General features: G+C 40.2%; 2 protein-coding genes and 1 long non-coding RNA gene across 3 annotated transcripts in view; 1 reads left to right on the top strand and 2 right to left on the bottom strand.

The window, feature by feature from the left end:
* The window catches only part of mnat1 (MNAT1 component of CDK activating kinase), a 169,349-nt gene extending 163,735 nt beyond the window's left edge, over window positions 1-5,614 (top strand). The window contains exon 8 of the mRNA XM_078562267.1: window positions 4,776-5,614. Within this exon, the coding sequence (XP_078418393.1) occupies window positions 4,776-4,896 (121 nt within the window). The 3' untranslated portion in view covers window positions 4,897-5,614. The remainder of the gene's footprint in view (window positions 1-4,775) is intronic.
* LOC144693011 (uncharacterized) lies at window positions 4,867-23,437 on the bottom strand. Its single transcript, XR_013579437.1, has 3 exons — window positions 23,381-23,437; window positions 22,376-22,442; window positions 4,867-4,965 (listed from the first exon to the last, which is right to left on the bottom strand). It is a non-coding gene; the product is annotated as an uncharacterized LOC144693011 (long non-coding RNA).
* Window positions 12,603-19,388, bottom strand: trmt5 (tRNA methyltransferase 5). Its single transcript, XM_078562266.1, has 4 exons — window positions 18,734-19,388; window positions 17,872-17,996; window positions 15,256-15,910; window positions 12,603-13,823 (listed from the first exon to the last, which is right to left on the bottom strand). The coding sequence occupies exons 1-4, from the start codon at window positions 19,221-19,223 to the stop codon at window positions 13,753-13,755; spliced, it is 1,341 nt and encodes a 446-aa protein (XP_078418392.1). The 5' UTR covers window positions 19,224-19,388; the 3' UTR covers window positions 12,603-13,752.
* Window positions 23,438-23,457: the final 20 nt, after the last annotated feature.

Genomic DNA, 23,457 nt, shown 5'->3' with positions numbered 1-23,457 from the left:
AGAGTGGTCAACATCCACAGAGAAATAGGAGAAGTGACACTAATATTCAATAAGTGTATGATGGCTATCTCCAGACAGACGAATGTGAAAGTACAAAGTTCAACTCCCTGTTCCTGGAAACCACTTCTTCTGCAATATTTAAAATAATTGTAATGTGTAATGACTTTTATTTCCAAAAGTAAGCATTTTAAGGTTCTGGTGCCTAGCTTTGACATTCCTGATTCTGTTATTTTAATGGTTGAATTAACCCATTTAAACCCATTTATTTTGAATTTATGTCATTACTTTTATTTCCATCAGTAAAATACCTCTAATCCATTACAGGAGAAATTACGTTTTAGCTTGATCAGTGCTAGAAAATGCACAAAGCGGTGTCAAAATTTCCAGCTTCCTGGGACTATGCAACTGGATTCCACTAATGTAATTGCTAACCATTGACATTTCATGCAGATGTCAGTTTTTGGCGCCTGGTTAATCCGTACATTTGCTGATATAAATCGGTGCAATTTGCATCCCTCTCCTTCCTTCGCTTCTGTGTACTCCATTGTCCCCACCTGCTGTTGAGTGTTGTGGCTAATCTACTGGAAAGGTCCCATTTCTTACCTCTGAACTGTTCCTGTTACTGATCTAGATTGTCATATCTGTATAACTGTGCAAAAATTGGAGTTCCTGCTTACAATATACAGAGGTTCTTAAGTTTGCCACTTCTTTCTTTAGTTTAAAGAGCTTCCTTAGAGTCTCACTCTTTGACCATGCCTTCGGTCACTGTCACATCTCTCATGTTTGAGTTGAACATTCTCTGGTTCAGTATCACTGAGTGAATAGCCATCACAGACATTTGAAACTTGTAATAAGTGGCAGATTTGTGTCCCTTATGATCTGAAGTACACCATAACTGCTCTGTTTAGTTAAACAATAGTGTAAGCTGGAGGTCATAACATGGACCTCTTGTTGCATGTACTTGATACTGTTATCTCTCAAATACCTTCATGTGCAATCTCCAATTTTACAGAAGGTGAACTGAAGAGCACTCTAGTAAGATGAGGTCCAATTGTAAACCGGCAGAATATAAGAATGAGTAGATTACCATTTTCCAGTGAGCTATATCAATTTCCTACCATTCCTCGTACTATATAAATAATGAAAAAAAACTCACTTCCAAGCTGGCTATCCCTATGCCAAAAGGTCATAACATCATCTGCTGAGTACCCCTGTCTCTATCCCTGTGCCCTTGACAGACCAATATTGCTTAGAGAGAATGAAATAAATACAGTTCTCTGATCACTCCCTCAAATATATATGTGGAGAGAATTGACATACTGAGCTCTAAATCATGGACATCATCTTGAATGAAATGCATTTGCCATTTCTTGCTGTTCGGCTAAACCCCTACAAAGAAACCCCTGAAAGAAAACAATTCTATCACAGGAATTGCTTAGAACCAAACCTAATAATGTCTGAAAGCTAGCATATTTTCAAAAGTAAATACTTTGAAGGCTGCCCCACTTTTATCCAGGACAGCTCATTAACATTTCCAATTGCTCGGATCTTTACTGTTTGTCCAGTGACTACTGGCATTTTCAATGTTTAACGATGTTGTATCTCTCTTCTTAAACTGAATCTAATCTTGGTAGCATAACCTGAAGTAAAACCATATAAAATAAGTCCCAAAATGTTGTTATTGATACCACTAGAGATAATCTGGTCACTTATGTCATCAAATGTTGCCACTAGTACTTGATACATTCTGAAGTGTATTGATAGCAGCCCTTTTCCGGATGTCATCTCTAATCTTTTAGTTCCCGCTCAGTGTTTGATCTTCCCCTTTGTAAAATGCTTCCTGACACTTTGCTACATTAAAGATGCTTGGGATGCATTAAGTGCACATGTTAGTTGCTGCTCTAGGATAAATAAGAGTTTTTCTAAAAATACTGATTTTGAATTTTCTTTTAGTCTGCCACTTTACTATAGGATCCTAAATGTAGCACTGATTATTTAAAATAATCCTCATTTTTAGGAAAAGAATCCTTGCCTCCAGAGATTCATAGAATTGCACAGCACAGGAAGAGGCCCAGTCTGTATGCCTGCATGCCAGCTCTTTGAAAGAGCTATCATGTTAATTTTATTCTCCTGCTCTTTCCCCATAGCTTTGCAAATCTTTCCTTTTCAAGTATACATCCAATTCCCTTTTGAAAGTTACTATTGAATCTGCTTCCACCACCTTCTCAGGCAGTGCATTCCAAATCATAACAAGCAAATTCAAATTAAAAAATCAATCTTGTCCTTTAGTGGGAAGCTAATAACTTAATAACCCCATGGACATTATAAATGAAAGTGGCAAGCATCTTTATCACCCTCAGAACCTTTTGAAAGAAAATTGCCTCCCATGCTTGATTCCCCTCCCCCTTTGCTTAAGCAGAGCCAAGAAAATATCTCTTTTCGTAGTTAAATATTTAGCTAGTTAAATTTCTTCTTATTTTGAATTTTACAAGTGCTTAAGAGGTTTCAATGCCATTTATTTGAACTCAGTCAGAATGCAGGGTTTTCCTAAAATAAAAGTATAGAAGAATACTTCAGCTCCAAAACTTCAAAGCTATAAACTTCAAAGCTATAGAGCTGCTCTGAATTGTACAGGTTTTATAATATTATTATGCCTTAGTTTCAACAGTAATAACAGAATTTGTTCCGGTTGACTTTGCAGTGAATTCTTTCTTATTTACAATTTGCAGCATTGGGTTTTCATCTACTCCTCTTACTTTCCTGCAATACACTTTGTAAAAGTATTCAAAAGAAAAGAAAAAGGCAGGTGGTAAGAGTGAAAGAGATTCCTGATCAGCCATGTGATTGGAAGAAAGCTGGAGCCTCTACCATCGCTGTCCAAAACTCCAGACCACATGCATGTTGTCACAGCAACTTAGGCTCCCTGAGTGATCTGTTACACACCAACAAAGTCTTAGTTGAAAATTTTATAAAGAGAGAGACTTCTGGGACACAGAGGAGGTCAGGGAGGAGGCAGACATTTGAAATGTTGCATTCTGTAAATAAATCTAGTATTAAGTAAAAGATTGCTGTCTGGTTTCCTACTTCACCATCTGGCTTCAGAATGAATTAATATTGGAAGCATGCACAATTGAAACCTCTGTTTGGTAAACTACCAAGCAAATATATCCTTTAACTGACCACTGCCTTCAAGTAGATATCGTGGAATGCAAGGGGAATATCCATTAACAAGTTGTAAAAAGTGTATTCTTAAAATACTAAAATCGTAAATTACATCCCAGGAGGAGACTATTTGACCACAGTGCTACCCTGTCATCTGGAGCTATCTACATTATTCCTACCCCCCACCCCTCCGCCTGTTTCCAATTTCTTAATTTCTTTTGCTGATGCTTCTTTTATAAATGATATAGTCTCTATCTCAGAAGCCACCTACTATAAAGTTGTCTATGGTCTAACAACCTGTATAAAAACGTTTCTTCTAACTTCTTCCTTTAGTCTTGAGATAACCCTGAGGATTTTGTGACCTCTTTTTACCAAATGTGGAAACAATATTTTATGGTTTAGCCTCAAAACGCTTTCATCCACAGGACCTGTCAAGTACAGCATTCTACTGTTAAATTTGAAGCTATTTATCCCTGTTCTTCCAGTCTTATTGTTTAGGTTACAATTGCTTCTCACTGCTCTTCATCTTAAAATGCAGTACTTCATAATTCCCTTCATTAAGCTGCATCAGCTACTTAACTCCCCACTCCACTAATCTACATAGGTCCCCCAGAAATCACCTGCCTTCTTCCTCAGTTTGCAATAATTTTATTTTATTAGAAAATTTTAATAAGCAGTTGGCTACCTACATCCAATCAATCTGAAAAGTGTCCAATTACCCTCCTGCCTTCCCTGTGACATCCATGCAGCTACATTTCCTAAATGCTATGTGTCTTAATTTTTACAACAAGTCTCTTCTATGTCACCCTATCAAATACCTTCTGAAATTCCATATTTATGTCCACTGCATTCCCTTTATTCATATGTTGATTTATTTTTAAGAATGAAGGTAGTTAAGCAAAATCTGCCTTTTACAGATGCGTGCCTGCTGCCCGATTAACCCATTCCTTTCTAACCTTTCACTAAATTCATCCCATATTGTGGATTCTAGAAGTTGCCAGCAAATAAAGTGAGACTAAGTACATTCCTGGCATATCCCGAAGTGGATCCTTTGGCAAAATTCCCATTTGCAAACATTTTGTTGGTCATTGCTCTACCTAAATACTTGCTGCTCTTATTAAGAAGTGTGTAAGGAGTTAAGTATTGCATATTTTTTAGTGGACCAACACTATCTATAGTTTAACTACAGTCTGTTTGCAAAACAATATATTGGAATTGATCTGAGCCTACCTGGAAAGGATATCTCTGTTCACTTCAGTGACAGATTGTTTTGTGGTAGGAGTGCAACATCTGGGAAGAAAACTTTGTAAATAGCAGCTGACTCTTCATTACCATTGCCAACAGCTGGACAATGGGTGGAGTGGGCAGTATAACACAGTACCTTCCATTACTGCTTTCATTGGCATTTATGCCAAACTGCCACCTGATGTGTTAACTATGGTATATTAGTAGTTAATTTCCAAGCTCTACAGATACTAAGAAACCTATCAACTCAGCTGTATGAAAATATGGATATGACTTTCTTATGAATTTATTTTTTCATTTACTTGTATTAATCTAATAGGAACTAAGCAAATTAATTTCTCAGAGCTGTGTTTTCCTTTTGTCTTAAGGTACCTGAACCATGTACGTACTGCCACAACCCAGGATATCGCTGGAGGCTACACCTCTTCACTTGCCTGTTACCGTGCTCTGCAAGATGCATTCAGTGGACTTTTCTGGCAGTCCAGCTAGCCTGATAGACAGAAGGAGGATTCAAAGGTAGCCATTGGATTGATACCAGGAGCTTCAACAGCCAGACCTCTGTTTAAAAAAAACAACTATCAGCCACACCACAGCTGAATGGAAAATTGACACACAGCCAAAGAACTTGAACTTGGACAGCTGTTTGGAGACAGCAGCTGATAAACTCAAAGATTAGCATTTTCTCTTTACAAGGAGTGTGTCGAGGTCTACTTACAGGAAAGGAGGAGACGCAGGCTAAATACTGGTCACAGATGTGTACGCACCACTTAACAATATCTGATAACTGAAGATTGAGGAAGCATAAGTGTTCCTCAACACAGCCAAAGATGATATTCGTGGGACTCAGTAATGATGTCTGTATAGCGTAAAGATAACAGCTCCTATGTTTGTCCAGTGTGTTGGAAAAGTTTTCATTTATTTTGAATAAAACTTATTAATACCATTTAATTACTGATTTTTCTTTCACCTTAAAATGGAATATAAATACATCAGGAGTGAATATATGTGGAAGTCAAAAAATTACCTTATTTGTTTTATTGACTGATCTTTAAATGTTACTGTATCCATCATAAATATATTGGAGGTGAATACATGGAGAAGTTTAATAATATCTGCCTGGTCGTGTGCTTCAATTTGAGATACTGCTTTCATGATCTTTCAATATGTATTATTCAAATAAAACTTCCTGAAATGTTGTCCAAAAGAATTTAGATAGCATTATTTTGTTCAGTTTTAGCCCATTTAGCTCAGTTATGTTGTTCACATGCTGATTGTGATTGAATTGAGAAACTTAATATAGCTTAATCTTTAAATGCACTGTGCATCTTTACATTGATTGTCCCTGTACATATCAAGTAAAATATCAACTGCTGCAGCTTTCCCAAACAAAGATCTGTCGAAACCAAGTATTGCGGACTTGCACATTCTGTGGTCCAGTTCCTGAGGGATGGACTGAAGCTTTGTGCAGCTGCTGAATGAGAAAATGGGTAACAACTGCAAACTGTGACACATCTTTTAATTTATTTTGAAAAAAACAACCCTTCTGTTCTGTCCTAATAACATGTCTCAGCCCCAGCCTCGAGTATCCCCTTTGGTATCAATGTGACATTTTCCATTTCCTACCAAACCAGCTTGTGGATTTGGAGTGACATTGATAACTAGGGTTGGATTTTTGAGCTCTTTAGAAAAATTGCTGGGCAAGAATTCTGCCTGCCCACATGATCCTCACATCTGATCATATCTTGCTCGGTGGGGGAGTAGATGGTAGGGGATGCCTTGTTGCATATTTAAGATGCAATTGAAACAGGAATGTTGGCAGCTGCAGCTGAGAGGGAGGAAAATCATGGCTTGTTGCAGCATTGATTTGATAGGGTAGATACCAGGAGGATGTTTCCGCTTGAGTGAGACAAGAACCAGGGGACACAGTTTAAGAATAAGAGGTCTACCATTTAACACGGAAATGGGAAGATTTTTTCTCTCTCAAAGGCTCATTAGTATGTGGAATTCTCTTCCGCAGAAAGTAGTGGAGTCTGTGCATTGAATTTGTTGAAGGTAGAGTTGGACAGATTTTTTTTATAGACAAGGGAGTCAAGAATTTTCGGGGGGCGGAGTGGAATTGAGACACTACCAGATCAGCCATTATCTAATTGAATGGTGGAGCAGGCTCAAAGGGCTGAATGGCTTACTCCTGCTCCTAAGTCCTATGTTCCTATTTAAAAAGCTGCTGTAGTTTGCATGGTCAGAAGTACATGAGGTGAGGTTGGGAGAAGTGGGGGAGGCAGTTAGAGAATGGAGCTACACCTGAAGGCAGTGATGCATTGTCAGGGGAAGCATCATCTGTTCCTTAGAGGCTGCAGAGGGATTATGTTGGCAGATAAGAGTGAGAAGACACCCAAGGAATTATGTTCCAGAAAAAGGATATACAGCTAGTAGGGAGGGAGGTGGTACTGGTGGTCACTCTATGATCTCCATCAACAGCTGTTTAGTGCCAGAAACATTTTAATAACCTTTCCAGACCTGTCAAGGGAAGGCAGAAGTGCTCATACAGATGCTGAGGTACTGTTGGACCACACAATGGGTAGTCATGTAAAGGAGGAGCAGTAGGAGACAATGAACAGACAAAATCGTCATAATTATGTTTATGTATGTGTGTGATGTATTTGTGTATCTTTCCCAGGGGGACCTGTTGTCCCTCTTACATTGTGATTAATATAACCATTTCCTGACAGGATGTTGATATATCAGCTGAATGGATGTCTGAGAATAAGGTTGTGAAGGGTTTTTATTAAGTCAAGAAGGTGGAGGGAACCTCTGTTGGATGAAGTTGGTCTCTTGTTTGCTTACAGCTGCCTGGACCCACCTCTTATCTTTCAAAGTATCCTTGTCTTCAGGGTGTTGATCTCCACCACCGCCTTCGTTTTCATCTCCTGTGCGTAAAAGATCCAACCACTTTGTAATGGTCAGATTATGGGGATGCAGCAAGGCAATACAATCCTGGAAGCTGTTGATAGATTATAGGCCTTCCCCTGTCCACTGGATATGGAACTTGACAATTCTGATAACCTGTTTCTCTGTCACAATCTTAAGGAGAAAACATAGCCTGTTCAGACACTGCTTATAGGTAAAATGCAGATAACTCTCCTGCAGTCTGTAGACCCTGTAGCATGGTGTGGATCAGGTGTTGCTTGTGTACATTAGGGTTATCAGCTCTGATTGGACCAATTCCTGTAGGTTCAGTCGCATAACATTTGCAGGCCACAGTGAATGTCATTCTGTTTAATGGTTTGATATCTGTACTTTGCTGTGTACCAATAACTGCCATTGAAGGTTATAATTTTAACAATTGACCTGATTATGACAGTGAAAACATTGAAGTTTAAGGATAACCTGCATATTCTGTTCTATTGGTAAGCTGAAAATCTAATACTTAGCAATGATGAATTTGCTAGATGAGTTGTCAGCCCATAGTCCTTGTCACTTCACCAGGTCTTCGTCCTCGGCAATAAATCAAGCCAGTCAGACTACTGCAGGGACAGCAGATTTCCTTATGGCTGGGTACATAGCACTATTGTAACTTTAAGGAAGTCCAGCTATTTGAATTTAAGGGTAGTGGAACAAGCTAACTAGGCACAGGGACATTTCAGTAGGAAGTGACTCAATTTTCTGGGAAGTGGCACCCACAAAACTTTTAAAAATCTGTAGTTGTATGCATTTATTTTAATTAATTTTGGTATTCATATTTTGTAAGAATTAGCCGAGGGGAGGGGTTGCTGTGCCAGTAGTTGTGGTGTAAGGAAGGGGTAGCACCTCTTGCAGGTCGGCTCACAGCACTCTTTGGAGTGGCTCATCCTGTATTGGTCCTCACCTGTGGCTCCAAATAGTTACTAACATGCAACAGTGGTCATATGCCAGTTAACTGTTTTGATGGGCGGGCCAAACCAGCTGAGCGTAGCCTTTGGGTTTCCTACCCGCAGCAACTTAGGGATTTATCTATCCTGGCATGTGAAGACTGATTACAGCAGACTGGGTGGATGAGATGAGTCTAAGGTTTAAAGGATTTGAAGGCAAGTCAGCACCGTGTTGCAGAACACAGCTCAACAAGACACAGATGATGTCCTGGTCACCCACTACTTCCAGATCTATCTCTAGCCGTCTAGAATCGTATTGCCACTGCAGCAAGATAGGTCAGGATGAGAGAGTGAGGCTGATGATGTGCAACTCCCTCACTATATTCCAATTCACAGGGAAGTCATGTTACTCTTTATCATCTGTCACAATTCCATGGTGATGAGTGAGCGACGTAGTAGATGTGGATTCACTGGGAGCCGTAGCCATGAACGTGCACACAGTGGCTCAGGCTATTGCGCTGTTTTTCACTGGAAGGAAGCAGAAGTGGAACTCAGCAGCCCCCGCGACTCAGCAGCCCTTTTCAGACTGTCCAGTGCAAACTCGGAGAGATGCGAGATATTTGGCGGAATCAGAAAACAGATGAACTTCAGTCATATGCAGACCACAAAGATTGGAAGAGATTCTATGATGCTCTGAAATCTGTCTCTGGGCCCCATTGGTTCGTCACCAATCCTCAGTGACTAGAGAGATGACAGAGGATTTTAACCATATCCTCAAACAGCCTTCGTCCATAAATGAAGAAGAAATCAACAGGCTGCCAACAACTGCTCTCTTAATGACCTTCCCATGCTGTTAGAAATAACAAGCATAATCAAACTTCTGTGTAGCGACAAAGCTGCTTGAGCTGATGCCATCCCAGCTAAGATCTACAAGGCTGAAGGTAAATGCCCAAACTCTTTCAGTCTACATGGGAGCAAGGAACCATCCCACAAAAATGCTTCCATTGTCCACCTGCACCAGCAGAAAGGAACTTGCTAATCTTATGACAATCAGAAGTATCTCACTCTCCATCGCTGGCAAAATCTTTGCCAGAAGCCTTCTGAACCACTTATTGCAACATCTTGACCGGGATCTGCTGCCAGAGAATCTGTGTGGTTTCAGAAAAGGTCGTTGAACCACTGATATTGTGTTTGCAATCAGATAGCTTCGAGAGCAATACCAAGAACAGAACATGGACCTCTACACCATGTTTGTTGACTTCACCAAGGCCTTTGACACAGTCAGCCATGAGGGTAATGGAGAAATTTGACTGCTCTGAAAAATTTATCACAATGGTTTGACATTTCAGTGAAGGCATGCTCGCACATGTCCTGAATGATGGTAAGTTTTCTGACCCATTATCAGTCACTAATGGAGTTAAACAAGGCTGCGTGCTAGCTCCAACCCTCTTCAGCATGGTTTTCTCAGTCATGCTCTCCAGTGCCTTCCATGATAGTGATCCTAGCATCAGAATCAGATATCATATGTACAAGAAGCTGCTCAATCTGAGACAACTCCAGACAAAGACCAATGCCTTCAAGATTGTACATTGTGATTTCCTGTTTGCCAATGACTGTACACTGCCAGTTCAGAGCTGGACATGCAACGTAGCATGGACTTGTTCTCTAGTGCATGCAATAACTTCAGCCTTGCAATCAGCACAAAGAAAACAGAAGTAATGTATAACCCTGCTCCAGAAACCCCTTTCTCAAGCTCAAGCTTTCAGTCCATGACCAGAACCTGTCAGCAGTGGATAAGTTCAGTTATTTCACATCACCCTTCCTTGAGCTGTCCATATTAACAACAAGACATGCAAGAATTGCCAAAGCAAGTGTATAGCCTTTGGCAGACTTGAAACATCAGTCTGGGAATGAAGAGTAAGTCTGCCTACCAAACTGGAAGTTTATGGAGCAATAGTCCTACCCATTGCACATGCGAGACTTGGATTGTGTACCAGAGACATACCAAGAAGCTCAATCACTTGAGCTGCCTTCGGAAGCTTTTGAAGATCAGAGGCAGGACAAAATACCAGACACTGAGGTGCTCACCCAAGCTGGTATGGTAAGCATAGCCCATAACTTCTCATCTCCAGGACAATGTACCCAGTAAGCTTTGCACCCCACCCCCCCAAACAAAAGTCTCAATGTAAAGATTGCACAAATGGAAGCTTGAATGTCTGCACTGATTTAAATCGCAAACTTCGGATGGTTCCAGCTGTCCTTACCAGAATAGTTACCCAAGAAAAGTTAGAAGAATAAAAACCACTTTTAACTCCTTGGTAACTATTGTACTGACAGCATCTGCAACCCCACCCCTTCTCACCGGGATCCCAAGACAACACCCCCACCACCCACCCACCCCTCTCAACTACCCTCCCAACCCACTGGCTACCCCTCACCTACCCTCCCGACCCCTTGACCAACCCCGATCACTCCTCCGACCCCCTAAAAACCACCGACGACTCTCCCTATCTTCTAACCCCACAACTACCTCCCCATGACCACCCATCAACCCTCCAAACCCTCCCAACCCCGACTGACCGTGCCCCCACCAACCACCCAATCCCCACTGATCACCTGCCCCTCCCCACCGATCACCTGCTGGGACCTTTAAACTTACCTGCTTTATGGCAGCTAGTGCCGTAAAAAAAGGAGACATGACTTCCTTTCCCCCAACTCTGCAGCACTTGACTGAAGGCCTCGGGAAGCCGCTGTACTGCACTTTTCTCAGCTGGCCCGAGTTGGAAGGTCGGGTGAGAAAAGTGTAGCTGCATTTTAGCCTAGGTAAAAAGAAGCGGCGTGGCAATCTGACTGATTGTTACTTCATGGAAATTCTGGCCCATTGAGTCAGTCACAACTGATCTGGTCATGTAGCCAGAATGCCTGACCTTGCTTACCAAAGTGAATCTTCTGTTAGCTTAGGTTTGAAGTGTACTCTCATGATAGTCAAAGGAAAAGCTACAAGGCACTCTGAAGGCTTCACTTGGGAGTTTTGATATCGACTTCCAGTCCTGGAAGAAGCTTGCCCAGGATCACTGCACCTGGCGCAACCAAATAAAACTGTGACCTCCTTCAAAAGCAAGCGCATAGCAGAGGCAGAGAGAAAGCAGGAGGACAGGAAATCCTGAGGCAACAACTTGTCCAAAACGCAATCATCTGCAGTATCCTGTCCTATTTGCAGCAGAACCTTACTTGCGGAGATCAGCCTTAGCAGTCACCTATGTATCCATTGGAACCCTACCAAACACCCCAGGTGGTTATCTTCACCTCACAGGATGAACAAGAGTTGGGTGGGAGGATAGATTGTGGTGTCAGCAGAGGTGGTCACATTGGGAGCAGGGAGCAATCATGGCTAAAAAAAGGAGTAGCTCAGGAGGTTAGGCCGAAGAAGAGGTGATGGATAATTTGGAGCCAAGAGCACAATTCAGTCTGCAGTGAAGGTTCAGTTACTGGAGTTGGAGTTGGAGGATTGTTGGCAATACCTTAGTTAGTGAGGTGGAGGAAGGAGGAGTAGCAGAGACAGCTGCACGAAAACCAATCCAATGAAGCTAATGAAGTGTGCAGAGCACACTTTGTCCAATTGTTTGCTGCCAGGGGTAGGGGTATGAGTGGTCCAGAGCCTGCAGTAGCTTGCTGCCAGGGGTATGGGCATAAGTGGCCCGTGTGACTGCTGTATTTTTTTTCATTAAGAGATAGTTATGCATAAATTTCACCTATTAAAATTGGCAAATATACATTTAAAATTGGCAGGCAGTTCAGGCTACTGCCTGGAAGAGAAATCATTCCTGGTGGCCTTGGGAAAAGGCAAAAGCCAGCATCAATAGCAGCAGGAAGCAGTTGACAGAGAGGAGACCAAAAATATATCAAGTATTTATATATTTTATATTTATTTATCATATAGATAATTAAGAGGCTGCAAATATCCTGGCTCTGTCTCTGAAAGTTCCTTTAAAAAATACTTCTCTTGGAAGTGTGGCACAGAAATATGAACTTTAAGTGAGACATCCCTGAAATCTCCACTAAATATAACAGTTGCTCACGGTGACGTCTGAAGTGTGACAGGAAGAGTGATGCTTACACAAGTGTCTGGTATGTTAACAAATATCACACTGGTTGCAGTGGAATTGGAGAGAGTATTCCTGTATAGTTTTCAGGCAATGTAGAAGAAAATTAATTTATCAATGCATTTTTCATGATGATGCATGATACCGATCCTAGACACCAAAAGTAGAAATATAAAAACCAATCACAGGCCTGAAACATTAACTCTATTTTTCTCTCTACAGACGCTGCCAAACCTGCCGAGTATTTCCAGAATGTTCTGTTTTTATTTCAGATTTCTGGCATCCACAGTACAGTGCTTTTATAAAAGCAGGAATATGTTCCATTCCCCAGCATCAAGACTATTCACATTGAACAAAATACTAAGCACTAAAAATAAATCAAACCTGTCTAATTAGCTGCAGCCTATACACAAAACTATTTTAGAATTAAGTTCAGTCACATTTTTAAAAAATGAATTATTTCAGGGCAAGACATTTAGGGACATATTAATTGCAAGAGCCCAGCAAACCAGATTTACAACTACATCATTAAACTGCAAAGTACTTTACTCTCATCCTACTTCTTTAACTTCTATGATGCTAAGCAACTATTTGACTGGTTTTCATTGCCTTTGATATTAAAAGAAAACAATCAGATCGCAGCAGTGTCATTACTGTACTGGATCAGAGTAGATCAAATTGAGGCGGAAGGTCTAATATCTCAACAGCAGTGTACTGCAAATGAGTTAAATGTACAAAAGTGCTTAATGAACAAGCACTCCACTCTAAACAATCTCAGGACATTTTACTTCATGATTTAAAATTAATTTAAAAAGTGTCATTGTTACTTGTTATATGAATAACTTAATCTAGTATTTCAATAAAATACAAATTGCTTCATTACTCCTGTAAACTGAAGCCCTAATAATGACACACCACAGCTGAAGAAAATATATTTATGACAAATGCAATTTATTTTACTGCAGTTGGGCTGAAGCCATCTATTATTAAATCTACTGAAATGTTCTCTGCTGTGCAGAACATAACTCAGGCTATTTCAAATCCAAAAACTAGAATGACTAATGTAGAATACACTTTAAAATATATATATATTTGCAGTTCTAATGGTGTTGCTGAAGGCAGGATTTCCCATTGGTTGCTTATTAACATGATAGTCTTTCCACTGTGGATATTGAATTCTATCCTGGTAAGCAAGAAAAAAAGTGAGCCCTTGAGAGGGCTTCATTACCCATTATAACAAATCACTGGCTGTTTATAGAAGCAAATCATGACCAGGAGAATGGAGTCCAGGAAATGATGCAAACATTCTGAGATTCCTTTTACTGACTGGTAATTAAATTGCACTGTATTCGGTTTCTTAACTGCTAAAAATGATGTTGCTCATTTATCACAAGTCACTGTGGTCCTTCCGAGGCAGTAATCTCATCTGGCCGTAGACGTTTTGGAGCTGGTTCTTCAGTATTGTCTGGAAAGATGAAAGCGAGGTTGTATATTAATAACAGAACATCTGAACTATAGCCAAACTATAAAACTTAAAGAAAAAAAGTTGATTTTTTTTTTAACCATTTAATGCTTTGATCCTGATGTGTTTTCATATTCTACCATTTTTCTGCACTGCAAATGAACATCCTTAAAATATTTAAATCTATTTTACTGGTGTTCATTCAACAACTGTTGACAATGCAATGTTGCCCTGATAATGGGCAAACTAAACTGAGCAGTCTTCAATTCAAATGACAATGTACATGTGAATAGTCATTTGTGTTAACTGGTGTATAGAGTGTTAGATGGCAGACAATCTTTCATGTTTCTCTGAACAGCAACTACCCATGCTAGCTCAGGTCATCAGAGGGATTTACCTCGTTTGTAATAGTTTGAAGTAAGAATAAGATACCCAAGAATGCCTCATGGCACGGTGGGAAATATGGGGAACCGATCATTAGTAATCAAAGTGGCAGGTCAGGGTGGGCTGAATAATCAGCAGGTCTGACAGCATCTGCAGAGAGGAATACAGTTAACTATATTTCTCTCCGCAGATGCTGTCAGATCTGCTGAGTTTTTCCAGGTATTTTTGTTTTTGTTTCAGATTTCCAGCATCTGCAGTTTTTTGCTTTTATCTTATGGGCTGAATAATCATTTGATTCAACCAAATTGAGATATCTTCCAAAAGCAAAACTTCACTTTTTCAAAACTGGATATGGTTCCATAAAGTCCAAGTAATATTATTCACCTGTGATTGTAGTAACTTTAAACTTATGTTGCTAATTTACAGCAAAGTGATAAACAAAATCTTCTGTCATTATTAGTGACCTTTTATTGGTATGTTTGAATTTTATGACACTCAGAATTGCTTAACATTTTAGAATATTAAATCAATAAAAGTACTGATGAGGCATAATTGAAATTCCTGAAAGTGCTAAATATTTTTCTATTCTTTTCCACATGTGAAAAGGAGACAGAGGCACACAGCCAGGTCTTTAAACAGAGTACTGTGAAGTTAAGTATTCACCAGGCTCAGAAGTAGCATGTAGGGCTGTAGTTAGCAATAATGTTGGTTAAGTCATGAGGACCCACTGATATGGTTCAGAGATACAAGTGTTAAATCCCCTGGGTTACATGCACTAACATATTTTAAAATTTTGGGTAGTCAGGGAACGTCCATAAACACAAGCTGCTAGGGACACTTAAAAGAAGTGGCTAGTACTGCTCTGCCTGAGAATATCTAAATCAAAACCCTAAACTTATAACAATATTTTCTTTCAGTACAGTTGTTTAAGAATGCTTTTCTGTTTCTGGTATAAATGACTGGAGTTCAACCTTTAAGCCACAACCCATTTTGCAGTGGTAAACAAAATCATACTGAATGCTCGAAACTATAAAGACAATGAAGTACTGACCTCCTTCTGCCATGTGATTTCTGGACAGCACCTCAGCAGGGACCTTAAAACTTAAACACATCATTTCCTTGTTTGGGGCCACATTCCGAACCAAATGGATAGAGCAACGTCCCTCTAAAGAGGTTCTTAGGAAATCCTCTGCTCTTCTCTGAATATCTTTGGCAGGTTCATCAGACTTGGAAAAACTATAGCAGTGGACTGTGAGTAAAGTATCAACTGGATTCTGCTCCTCCAGGAGTTGTCTGAAGACATCCAAGAACTCGATAGCCAAACCAGGCAAGTTCATAACTATGTGAAATGAGGTTTTGTTCTCCTTTGATGAGAGTACTTCAATTTGTTTTACTAAATCATCTTTAACTGGGCCCAAAATAAAGTCCCTGCCATCCATATTGAATGCCTGTACTTTTTTGTCTACTTTGTTCAGCTTGCAGTTGTGGACTAACCACTTAAATGACTCTGGGTTCAGATCGTTTGCCATGACTCTGCAGTTTTTCTTCGCTGCTGGAACAGCAAAAGGTCCAACACCAGCAAACACATCATACACGAGATCTCCAGGGTTCAAGAGATCAACTATTCGACTATGTTCTGTGCTGAGCCGAGGATTCCAATAGACTTTGGAAAAATCAAATTCATACGTTATATTGTTCTCCTTGACCTAGCAAGATACAAATTACGTAATGTTTGTAATTCAAGAGCGAATAATAGGTAAATAATCAAGTAATCAAACTTATACAATTGAAATTAAACTGCAAAAATATCCTGTTTTACAATGCTACATTACATCCATACAAAGCAGCCCACCTGATTGGCAACCCATCCACCACCTTACACATTCACTCTCTCCATCACCAATGAACAGTGGCAGCAGTGTGTACCAGCTACAAGATGCACTGTAGCAACTCACCAAGGCTCCTCTAACAGCACCTACCAAACCCAGAACCTGTACCACCGAGAAAGACAAGGGCAGCAGATGCATGGGAACACACCACATCCAAGTTCCCTGCCAAGCCACACACCATCCTAACTTAGAACTATATTGCTGTTCCTTTACTGTTGCTCAGTCAAAATCCTGAACTCCCTTCCTAACAGCACTACACCACATGGACTACAGCGGTTCAAGGCGGCGGCTCACCATCACATTCTCTAGGGCAATTAGGGATGGGCAATAAATGCTGGTCTAGCCAGCAACGCCCACATCCCGTGAAAAAATAAATATTTTTTTAAAATTCTCCCTAGAATTCAACTGATCAGCCCCTTTTGAAAATGAAATCACACTGGGTCTTTTTTCCAAAAAAACAACTCCCAAAAATCACCTACTTCTTTATGAAATCGCCATTGTACACAGTGTTCCCCACAAGCTCAGCAATGTCACTGTACAGAGTATTCCCCACAGGCTCAGCAATGTCATGGTAAAGAATATACTTAAAAAGGCTCAGCAATGTAGATGTGCACATGCACACCATTCAAGAGCGATCTTATAACTTTAAAGATCTTTATGAACAGGTAGAAATTAATCTAAGAATGGAATACTGCTGTCTCAAGTACCTTCCACCAAATGTTCTGTTTGCTAAACTAAAGACAAACAAAAAGCCAGGTTTTACTTGCAAATACAGTTTAAAACTTGACTTTCGAGTAAACATTCTGTCATGACTGATGAGAAAAAATTGATGGGGCTATGGGGAAAGATGGGGCAATGGGTCGAGCTGAGTTGCTCTTGCAGAGAGCATGGACACGAACAGCAAAATGGTGTTCTTCCATGCTACAACTATTCTATGATTTTATGATTTAAAAGTTATCTGTGCTTCCCTTGGGCTAGTCAGTAAGACAATTCTTCTCAGCTGTCCTTTTTAAATTCTAACCATTCCCTAATCCCCCCTCCCATGTACTTGTGTAAAATTTGAATTAGGGTTCATTCATTTCAAACAAACAATACTTCATGGCCTAAATAAAACCGAAAACAAGGGCTTTAGTTTTCATTCTTCAACTAAGAAAAAGTTTAGTTCAATTTATGATCATCTCACCAAATATATGCATAAAAATTAATTATATTTCACCTCCTTTGTGCAGAATGCAGAAAATTAGCTTTTTCTAGAACGGGAAAATTTGGTATGCGGTGAATATTATCTGAAGAGCAAGACCATCATATCCTCCTTCTCTCAGTACCACCCCCCACCCCAATATATCATTTTATTTTCCCCAAATAATTGCTTTGGATCCCAAAAAGACATGATTTTTGTCTTTCGTCCCTTAGCAAAAGACAATTATGTATTTCATTGCAGTTTGATACCCAATGGCAGAAGTAAGATGATTATTATCATAACTGTTTATGTTACTATTTAGTTTGCTGATACCTCCACATGTTACTACTTCATTTTACATTCCTCCAAAAAGAACCTAACTCAGGACTGGCGATCATTCCTCTTCCATGACTCCTAACTGTGTTTGTTAAGAATGCTCTCATGCTTCTAAACTTACATAGCAGGCATTTTTTAATCCTTGGTAGTTAATTGGAGAGTATAAAAATTACTCAGTGGATGTAATTAAAACAGGAGGAACAGTTTTAAAGAAATGTAATCGGGTAACATGGAAAATTGTTATGGAATTTGAATATCTTACCTTTGCTATCATATTGTCTTCCCCAGCTAGTACTTCCATCTGAAAATTACGGTAAGTGTTGTCAATAATATTGGTTTTATTAACCACTAAAGTTACTCCAGGATTCTTATCCATTATAACTTGGCCTAGGAAAACAAGATTAATGACAATTTCTTTAAGAATGCATTAATGCATTGCATTTTTTCTGATTCTTAAGCACAAAACACAGTTACTTACAAACTTAAACTCCAAATCTTAAATAACAGCAATAATTTGAACTTGCATCCAAATATTTGTAACAAATTAATATTTGCTTGACACATGGAATGGTTACAGCACTGAAGGAGGTAATTTGGCCTGTCGAACTTGTGCTGGCTCTCTAAGAGCAATGTAGCTAGGCCTACTCCCTTGTGCTTTCTCCATCTATCTTCAAATTTTTCCCTTCAGGTGCTTATCCAATTCCCTTTTGAAAGCCAATATTGAGTCTGCCTCCACCACACACAGAGGCAGGGCATTCCAGATCCTAATGACTCGCTGGGTAAAAATGTTTTTCCTCAGAGCATCTTCTGATTCTCAACCCTTCTGCCAATGGAGGATAGGATCTTTTCAGTCTAGATCTCTCATGATTTTGAGCACCTCTATCAAATCTCCTTTCAATCTTATCTTTAAGGAGACAACCACAGTTTCTCCAACCTATTACATGATCTGGTATGTGGTGAATAAATAATCATAATAAATGGTCTGATTAAATCTCTATACATCAGTCTAATTAGTTGGATGTTATTAATCTAGTGTTATCTGATTTATTAATAAAAATAGCATAATATTTTCCCCCTTTAAACAAAGACAAATTACTTTAGAAGGAACAAAATTCAGACCCTACCGATCAAATACTTGTAAGGAAGCTGATGGTCTCGAAGGTTCATGTGAGCAATATGGCCGACTCTACTAAATCCAGAGGTTACATCTTGTCCTTCAGGCAAAACAGCCTTTAGAATCTCTTCAGGTTTAAAATGTTCATAAGTCATTGCTAAATGATACATGTGAATCTGAAGATCAACATTATATTCCTTTAGAACAGCCTTCTCGGAGGCCTCAAAAGATTCTGAGCACGATATTTTGCATGGGTCCAATAAAACAAGTCTATACATTTCATCTTCAGAGTCTTCAATCACACGCTTTAGTCCAGGTCTTTTCAGTGCTGAATTTTTCAAAGATTTCATGACTTTGTTCACTACGTCCTTTTTCACCTTAAGAGCTGGAAGAGCCACACGCTTTCTAAATAAATCTCTGTTCAGTTCAGTAATACCACGTACTGCCATGGGAGGAGTGTAGAGATTGATGTCCTCTTCAGGGTTATGAGCCGACATCATGGCCAGTTCAGTGACAACACCTCTGGAAATGCACTGGCTGGAGAAATACTGAGGTTGTATTGGAGCAATTTGAAGCTGTTGTTTAGTTGCCAATTTTTTAGCCAATGCACTTAATAGAGTATTTGCCCAAGACTTGGGAAAAAGAACCCTAAGATGAAAAAAGATCGAACACCAATCAGTTACTAAGACAGAAATGATCCAGGTTTGGGTAGCCTGACTTCAGTAAGAAACCTCTGATTATCTGTCATCAAGTCAACGACTAGGCTTAGTTGACTGTATTTAATATGGCCAAGCTAAACACAATGAGAAATACTGATAACAATTAACTTTTCCTCAATAAAGTCTAATAATTATGAAACTAAAAGAAAGTCTAGGAATTCATTTAGGGCTTTGAATTTCCACTGACACCTGAAGATGCTTCAACTTATGTCGCTGTGGGAACCCATATAGGTCATTTTCTATTTACCTTCTTGTGGGATATGTGAAAACATTCCTTGTTCCAGTCTCACCACCTTTTCCAGTATTGATGACTGTGTCAATGTCACTACCTGCTTTTGCCCCAAAATTGAATTTTTCATCAGCTTGATTTCCAATTTCCTCCCCTGCCTCATCTTCATGTGGTCCATCTCTGACTTTTCCTTCCCATTCTCAACTTCTCTATCTCCATTTCCTAGGATAGGCTGTCAACCAATACCTATTATAAGCCTACTTACTTCTACAGCCACTTTGATTGCATACTGCTTGTATACTAATAAATGTTTAGCTAATAGTGACCTGTAAGGTAGAGCAAGGATTATTGCATTCACTTCATGCTGTATCTTACAGGGTACTTTTAATTGAAAATTGTGGCCAGGTTGGCTACCAACCCCTCTTAGTTACTTAAATGACAGATGAAAGGTAACAGATGAACTGCAAAACTCTAAAATAAGGAAAAGGTAAAGATCTTGATTTTGAAAATTATATCTAGATCAAACCCAATTTTTTCCATACTCCCAGATTCTCTGTCATATCTGTTCTAACACTTCGACCCTCCAGACCAGTGCTTCAATATGTTTTAGTTAAAAGCGAAATACTGTGGATCTGAAATAAAAACAGAAACTGCTGGAAAAAACTCTGGCAGCATCTGTGGAGAGAGAAAAACAGAGTTAAGGTTTTGAGTCCAATATGACTCTTCTTTGGAACTGAAGAGAGGCAGGAATGTGATGGATTTTATGCTGTTGAAAGGGGGGTGGGCGGGGGGGGGGGGGGGGGGGGGGGCGCGGCGCTTCCAGGTGTGTGTCACGCTTGGCGGGCCTTAATTGGCCCGCCCACGTAAAATGGCGGTACGCAACTGATTGCAGGCGGCAACTGTCTGAACGCCTGCCCGCGCCTGCTCCTGCCTAAACCCCCCGACAGGGAGATTGGTCCAGAGTATGTGTGAATAGCAAAATAAAGGTCAGCGCTGTCTGAAAGCAAAAACATAAGAACATACAGACTGGCACTTGGGGGCAAAAGTAATTCAAAATGGAGAAGAGTTCATGACCACTACCATCTAGAAGGACAAGGGCAGCAGATGCATGGGAACCACCACCTGGATGTTCCCCTCCATGTCACTCACCATCCTGACTTGGAAATATAACGCTGTTCCTTCACTGTCACTGGGTCAAAATCCTGGAACTCCCTAACAGCACTGTGGGTGTACCTACACCACATGAACTGCAGCAGTTCAAGAAGGCAGCTCACCACCACCTTCTCAAGGGCAATTAGGGACGAGCAATAAATGCTGGCCCAGCCAGTGAAGCTCCCATCCCATGAATGAATTTTTAAAATCCAGCGATGTTAAGTATCTGTTAATTAATCCAGTGATATTAAGCTTCTGACCTCACAACTCCCTCCTCGCTCCCAGAACCATCAGAATATGCCCTGTCCTCATCTTCTACCCACCAGACTCTACATTCAATGGATCATCCTTTGTCATTTTGGCCACTTCAGTATGATGTTGCCACCACACACATCTTCCCCTCCCCTTTCAGCATTCCAAAAGGACAACTCCATCTGTGACATTCTGGTCTTGTCTTCTATCACTCCCGGTACCTCATCTTTTTCCCCACAGCACATTCCCTCCTTAAGTGCAGGAGATTCAAGACCTGCTCTTTCACTTCCTTCCTTCTTACCATCCAGGGCCCCAAATAGTCCTTCCAGGTGAAATAGTGATTTACTCTTTCTTTTTGCAATTTATTATACTGCATTTGGGGGTGACAATGTAGTCTCCTCTATAGTGGGGAGATGAAACGGAGATCAGATGATCACTTTGCTGAAGACCTCAATTCACTTTGCCAGTATGACCCTGACTTTCCTTTTGCTTACCATTTCAATTCTTCATCCCACTTCCATTCTGACCTCTCTTGTCGTTGGCTTCAAACTCTTCCCATGAAGTTCAACAGAAACTCAAGGAACAGGATCTCATCTTTACAACCTTCCAGACTGAACATCATGTTCAACAATTTCATATCATAACCACTGCTCCTTTTTTCAAGGCAGCAGCTGTTGCTGGTAATGATTCTATAATGGCCATTTACAGCTCCTCTCGACTCGTCCCAATACCGCATGATTTTGTCATTTTCTCTCCTGAATTTTACCTACCACAGGCCTTCGCTTTTGTTTTGTCCTTTCACTGCCTCTATACTTTTTTTGAAAACTTTTATATCTGACTTTTTCCAGTTCTGATGAAAGGTTGTTGACCTGAAACATTAAATCTGTTTCTCTCTCTATAGGTGATGGCTGACCTGCTGAGCATTTCCAACATTGTCTTTTTTTAAAAATCTTAAGTAGTTAATGGAGGTAACCAGGGTTTGACTTGGAGCAGTTTTATTCACTAACACATAAGTTGACATTTCAGGCCAATGATCCAAGATGTCCAAACCCCAGAAAACTTTAGTGTCAATTATACGCTACATTTTCAAGTTAGTGAACATTTCTATTCTGGACAACCCCATAATTTAAGATTTAAGATTTAAATGCTAAGAATTATGTAGATAAAATTAAGCCATGGATTTTTCTCCAACACTTGGCAATGAGCCAGAAAGTAGCAAAAAACAATCCTTAATACAATTATCTCTTTTGTCAGTTTCAAACAAGATGAGGGGAAAAAGGACACCATTCAAATTGCAAACTCACTTGTTAGATACCTCCTGAACACAGACAAATTTCCTCAGATCCAACTATAACACCTTGTTTGATCTATTGATATAATTATTTTCAAAATCAAAATCTTTTGCCTTTTCCACATTTTAAAGTTTTGTACTTCACCTTGTATTACTTTCCACCTGCCATTTAAGTAACCAAATGGGGCTGGCAGTCTAACTGTTCACAATTGTCAACTATAGTACCCTACAAGATGCATTGTGAAGAGAATATAGTGCTCAATACACTAGCTCACAGGTACTATTAGCTGAACATTTATTGGCAAATATTTGTGCTCACCAAGATGAAAAATGTTAGCATCCAAATTTGAACACTTTACCAAATGAGGCACTCAATGACAGCATCAAGTACTCCAAGCTCAAATATAGCACAGCCAGTTACGAAGTTCCCTCTATTCTAATCATGTGGCCTAGTCCTAAATTTGGAAAAAGCATTCTATTGTTTTAATCTAATAATTCAATTTCCCATTCCAGCCATCCTTCTGGCTTCTCTGAGTGGTTAGTAGTTTAATGTCAAATTAGGCATGGCTTTATTCCGTGGGCTCCGATCTGGATCCTGGAATCCACTACCGAGAACCATGCTGGGAAGTAGCATCACCACAAGATCTCCAGCAGCTAAAGGAGAAAGCCCTCAGGCAACGCAGCGTTAGCAATAAATGCCAGCATCACCCCCGTCCCCATGGTACCGAAAAGAACAATCTTTTCACCTACTGATTGCGAGCATTAGATGGTCCGAACCGCCTGATTTATGACAAATATTTTTTCTCTGGGGTAAGCCTAGCCTACCCCACCCCCACCAACAGCACCTGCAACCGGACAAACATCCACCCCCATTGCAGAGCGGGACAGCCTCCAAGGACCAGGCCTCAGGGAGTCAGTGGGGAGAGGGGGAGGGGAAGGGAGGGGGTGCCATCCCGCCGCCCCAGTTGCTAAGCGATGCCGCCCACTGACCACACGTGCCTCTCACGCGCTCACCTCATACCGACATCCAGCATGAACGCCGGTTGTGTAAACGTCATCAAAAGGCGCGCAGTCACGGAGCGTCATCGAAA

The sequence above is a fragment of the Cetorhinus maximus genome, chromosome 18 (assembly GCF_964194155.1).
Source record: "Cetorhinus maximus chromosome 18, sCetMax3.hap1.1, whole genome shotgun sequence".
Classification (NCBI taxonomy): Eukaryota; Metazoa; Chordata; class Chondrichthyes; order Lamniformes; family Cetorhinidae; genus Cetorhinus; species Cetorhinus maximus.
This window is presented reverse-complemented; position numbering and strand designations above follow the sequence as displayed.

Excerpts from the sequence above, each read along its gene's own strand:
- trmt5 (XM_078562266.1), bottom strand. The coding sequence starts at position 19,223 with ATGATGTCGGCTCATAACCCTGAAGAGGACATCAATCTCTACACTCCT. Across the intron at positions 17,997-18,733 it reads TCCTTACAAGTATTTGATCG|GCCAAGTTATAATGGATAAG; the intron begins GTAGGGTCTGAA and ends TTGTTTTCCTAG. Across the intron at positions 13,824-15,255 it reads AAATCACATGGCAGAAGGAG|ACAATACTGAAGAACCAGCT; the intron begins GTCAGTACTTCA and ends TCATCTTTCCAG.